This window comes from Physeter macrocephalus, chromosome 15 (assembly GCF_002837175.3).
Source record: "Physeter macrocephalus isolate SW-GA chromosome 15, ASM283717v5, whole genome shotgun sequence".
Taxonomy (NCBI): Eukaryota; Metazoa; Chordata; class Mammalia; order Artiodactyla; family Physeteridae; genus Physeter; species Physeter macrocephalus.
In genome coordinates this window covers 42,390,230-42,394,552 of record NC_041228.1, presented here as the reverse complement: position 1 = coordinate 42,394,552, position 4,323 = coordinate 42,390,230, and the positions used below count along the sequence as shown (strand labels likewise).

The following is a 4,323-nucleotide window of genomic DNA, read 5'->3' as shown; positions in this document are numbered from 1 at the left end:
TTTATTTATTTATTTTAATTGAAGTATAGTTGATATACAATGCTGTGTTAATTCTCTGCTGTACAGAAAAGTGTGTTTTGCGTTTTAAATTTAATCTATCTTAGAGAATCTTTCTAAGATTCTGTAGCCTTTAGTTATATAAACAAATAGAGAAGGGATAGTCATTACCTGATCATTGAAAGATATTGACTGTATACTTAAACTACTAGCAATTACAACCCTTGGTGCAAATGTTAGAACTGATTTTTATGAGCAGAGTTCTTTGATTAACCTTTTAGATTAGCAAATGTTAATATAATACCCTTTGTTTATTTTTTGTAAACCATGAAGTATTTTTTTCTTTTTTTAAATTCAGGTATAATTGACATACAATAGCCATGAAGTATTATAGTAACTAGTTGTTTTTAAATATCCAAGTTTTATCACCAGAAATTTATCACAGGTTTATTCTATTTTTAAATTTCTAATTTATGTCTTATAACTTGCTTTTTTTTGATAGATGAAAGTTATTCTTTCAGCAGTGTTCTGTATTATGGAAATGAAGCCACTCTTCTTATTTATGATCTGATGTTCTTCTGTGTTGTGGATTTGGCTTGCCAAAATTTTATTTTAGCATCCTTCCTTACGTACCTACAGCAAGAGGTAAATTTAAGAATTTTTTCTGGGTTTCGTTTAAAAGAAATATGTTAGAAGTAGATATTTATTTTTATAGCAGAGAGTAACAATGTATACTCTCACTAGGAATTTATAAAGATTTAGAATATGATTAGCCCTGCCAAAAAAAGGAAAAACATTTCAACGAGGTTCATTCTACACTTTCCTTCAGGGTCAATGAAGTACCGAGGTCTCGGGGAAGGCATAAGTTGCTTGAGCAAATGTGAAAGGAACCTAATAGGAAGACATTTAAATTACCCATCTCTCCTAGATGCCAGCAGTGAGCAGTAATTAGAGTCCCATTCACCCTCTGCACCAGATGTTACTGTAACAAAAAGGCAAGCTCTGAGATGTAGCTCGAGGCTCAGCCACTTTAACTTGTAACTCTCACACATCCCCTATCTGCTTGGATTAGAAAACAATTGCGTGGATGGGTGTGGAGCCTGAAATGGAGACTTTAAGAAAAACCAAATTTGTTCTAGAAATGTTAGTATTCATGTCACCCAAATATTCGCCACTATGTCAAAGAAGTATATGAGTTAATAAGATATAATGTATTAGTTTTTGATAGAGATCTAGAATTATGAACAAATTCTGTTGTTATATTATGTTTCCAGCTTAGGTTTAGATAAAGGAGGAGAATGTTAATCTCCAGAGTAGGCAAATAAGTTTGAGAATGGAGGCAAGAATACTTATGCTGAACCCTAAAGCATCTATGAGAATTGGTTCCTAACAGTTCTTTTGATGTTTCCATAGCTTTTAGAGCTAGAGGAAACTTGTCTTGCCAAATATTTAAAAGTATATTCCTGTGAACATAAGGGGATTTGTATTATTAATTTATAGCTAGGTCGGGGGTAGGGCAAAATGTTACAGGCATATGGTTCTCAGGATTCAAGTTGTGTCAAAGAGACTTGAAATAGATATCTGGTCTATAACATTAACCATTGGGTCATGTATCACTACCTTTTTTATTGGAATTAATTAAGGAAGCATATTAAAGTGTTTAGAAAACAAAAAAGACCATTTATAAAAGTAGTTAATTCTAAGACTAGACTTTTTGTCATTTATTAAAGAGCAATAAATTAATTATAAAGAAAGCTAAGAATATCAATATACAGTGAACTTAGTATGAGATTTTTTTTTAAGTAGGGCAGAGTAAAGGAGATGATATAGCACCTGCAAGGAAGTATGACAAAATAGAAATTAGTAAAACCTATAGGGGAGTGGGAACCTTGAATACTGTTAGAATCTCTTTGTCTCAAATATAATAGGTCAGTACAATTTCAGTTGGCTTCCAAATCTTGTAATGTTAAATATTTTATTTTCTTTTTAAGATAGGCAAAATTTTCATAATCTTGATCTTAATTTAAAATTTTTAACTTTTCAGGAAAATTTGTGTAGCCAAAGAGGTTTGATACCCAATACAGATGGTCAAACTTTTCAAATTGCTATTTCTAGCCACATGAGACAACAGTATGACAGAATTCATGAGACACTAACAAGGGTTTGTATAAAGTACAATTCACATATATTTTGTCAGTATTTCATGTTATTTAGATACCAAGGATGTAAGGCATGTTGCATTTATCCTTGTCTCTTTTTCACATTAGAAAAATGGCCCTGCTAGACTATTGAGTTCATCAGGAAGTACTTTTGAGCAGAGTATAAAAGCATATCATACTATGAATAAATTTCTTGGCTCTTTCATCGATCATGTATGTATCATCATTTATTTTTTAAGCTAGAATCAAAATGCAATTTTAAAAAAGTTAATGAGGAGTGTCAATTATTTCTTCAGTTAACCAAGTCAATGGACTTACTCCTTGTGGGGTTTTTTGTTTGTTTGTTGCTGTAAAAACTAATACTGTGGCTTAGGGATGAAGTTAAGTTATGTAAAAGGAAAAGATTTTTACATGTCTATTAGCATGATGATTACCTTAAAATATGTCTGTACTGGAATTTTGTTACTTAACAAATATTATCAATTATTTATTGTAGAAATATGCTATGATTGTATTCCTAAAAAGCTTGTTATAAATTGATTTTCAGTATATCTAGTCCTAAGTACTACTAATAGCATTTAAAATTTAAAACATTCCTAAAGAGTATTTTGTTATAAAGTCCAACGTAGTAAATTGTCTTTGAAGAACAGATTTCCTTTGTGTCCTATTCATTTTTCTTTTTTCTCTCCTTCTGATTTTACAAAAACTGGGAAGCGTTCATTTCACTGCTCATTTTGAAATGACTCTTGTTTTTTTATATTAGGTTCATAAGGAAATGGACTACTTTATAAAAGATAAATTGCTTCTTGAAAGAATTCTTGGAATGGAATTCATGGAACCAATGGAAAAAAGCATCTTTTACAATGGTATCCTTCAAATGCCTGTGCTGAACTTGATTATTATTTTCCAAGTTTGAAAAAACACGCTTGTAGTTCCTGTCTTTTGATTTTATACTTTTATATAGGAAACATAATGAACTTAGTTAACTTCAAGGAATTATAGTAGTTTTCTGTGTCCTATTTTATTATGTCATGTATCAATAGCAAGAAACAAATATATAAAAGATAATTATTCTACAAGAAAGTAAAAAAAGGCTGAATTTCAAAATCAAACAAGACTTCCCTGGTGGTCCAGTGGTTAAAGCTACACACTCCCAATGCAGGGGGCACGGGTTCAATCCCTGGTTCAAGGAACTAAGATCCCACATGCCACGTGGCACGGCCAAAACAAAGCAAAGCAAAATCAGTGGTAGACATGGAAGAGATAGTAAAACAAATACATAAAGTTCAGATTTTATTGGACTGTTCATTCAGTGGCACACTTATGAAACACTTAAAGAAGAATAATGTTCATGATTTATCCTTAACATTTAATTTTTCATTTTATCCAACTTCTTAAAAATTGCACATATCTGTGTGACAGGAATAGTGACTAAACATGGTTTTTTATCATTAAAAAGGAAGTATATATGTCACTGTCAATGTGACTGATAACCTCTTATGTGGCTTGGGAGGAATGGAAATGGTATAACCAGTGTCCTGGCCTAGATATCACTTACCCTTGTGTTATTGAGTGTCACATATTGTGTCAGTCCTGGGATACACAGACTAATGGTCCCTCCCTTGGGCATCTTGTTTAGTAGACTGTGGAAAGTAGGCATGTGATGGGTGAGTGGAGTGATGCTGGGATAGAAGTCTGTGTAGACATAGGTTGCACTGGGTGCAGAAAGGAAAGTAGAAAATCTAACTAGATACAGGGTGAAGCCAGAGAGGCAACATGGTGAAGTTTGAACTGGATCTTAAAAAATAAGGTGGTGTTGTCAAACAGGAGGGTCCAGGTAAAAGAGGTGAAGACGTTTGTGCAGAAGGGGGAAGGGGCAGTATACACTTAGGAACTTGATTGAAGCCTCGAATGAAGTGGGTCAGTGAGAGAGAGTCCATGAACAATAAAGAGGGCAGAGACTGAATCCCAAAGGCCTTGTCTGACACCCTAAGGAGTTTTGCTTTATCCTATAGAGCACTTGTTTACAAAAACATTTTTAAAATTTTTGTCCTACAAGGTGTGTGCAGGTTGATCCATGGAGGTGTGAGAAGAAAATATTAAAATGTCTATTTGTATATTTGCAATTCCATCATTCTTTTTTTTTTTTTTTTTTTGCGTTATGCGG

At 32.8% G+C, this 4,323-nt stretch overlaps 1 protein-coding gene across 3 annotated transcripts in view; it reads left to right on the top strand.

Moving 5' to 3' along the window:
* The window catches only part of TMEM67 (transmembrane protein 67), a 55,293-nt gene that overhangs the window by 46,169 nt on the left and 4,801 nt on the right, over positions 1–4,323 (top strand). For all 3 annotated transcript variants that reach the window (XR_008619510.1, XM_024115907.2, XM_024115906.2), the window contains 3 exons: positions 2,042–2,158; positions 2,265–2,369; positions 2,920–3,022. Coding sequence is in view for 2 of the 3 variants with exons in the window: in XM_024115907.2 (XP_023971675.1) it covers positions 2,042–2,158; positions 2,265–2,369; positions 2,920–3,022 (325 nt within the window). In the remaining variant the exon portion in view is untranslated. The remainder of the gene's footprint in view (positions 1–2,041; positions 2,159–2,264; positions 2,370–2,919; positions 3,023–4,323) is intronic.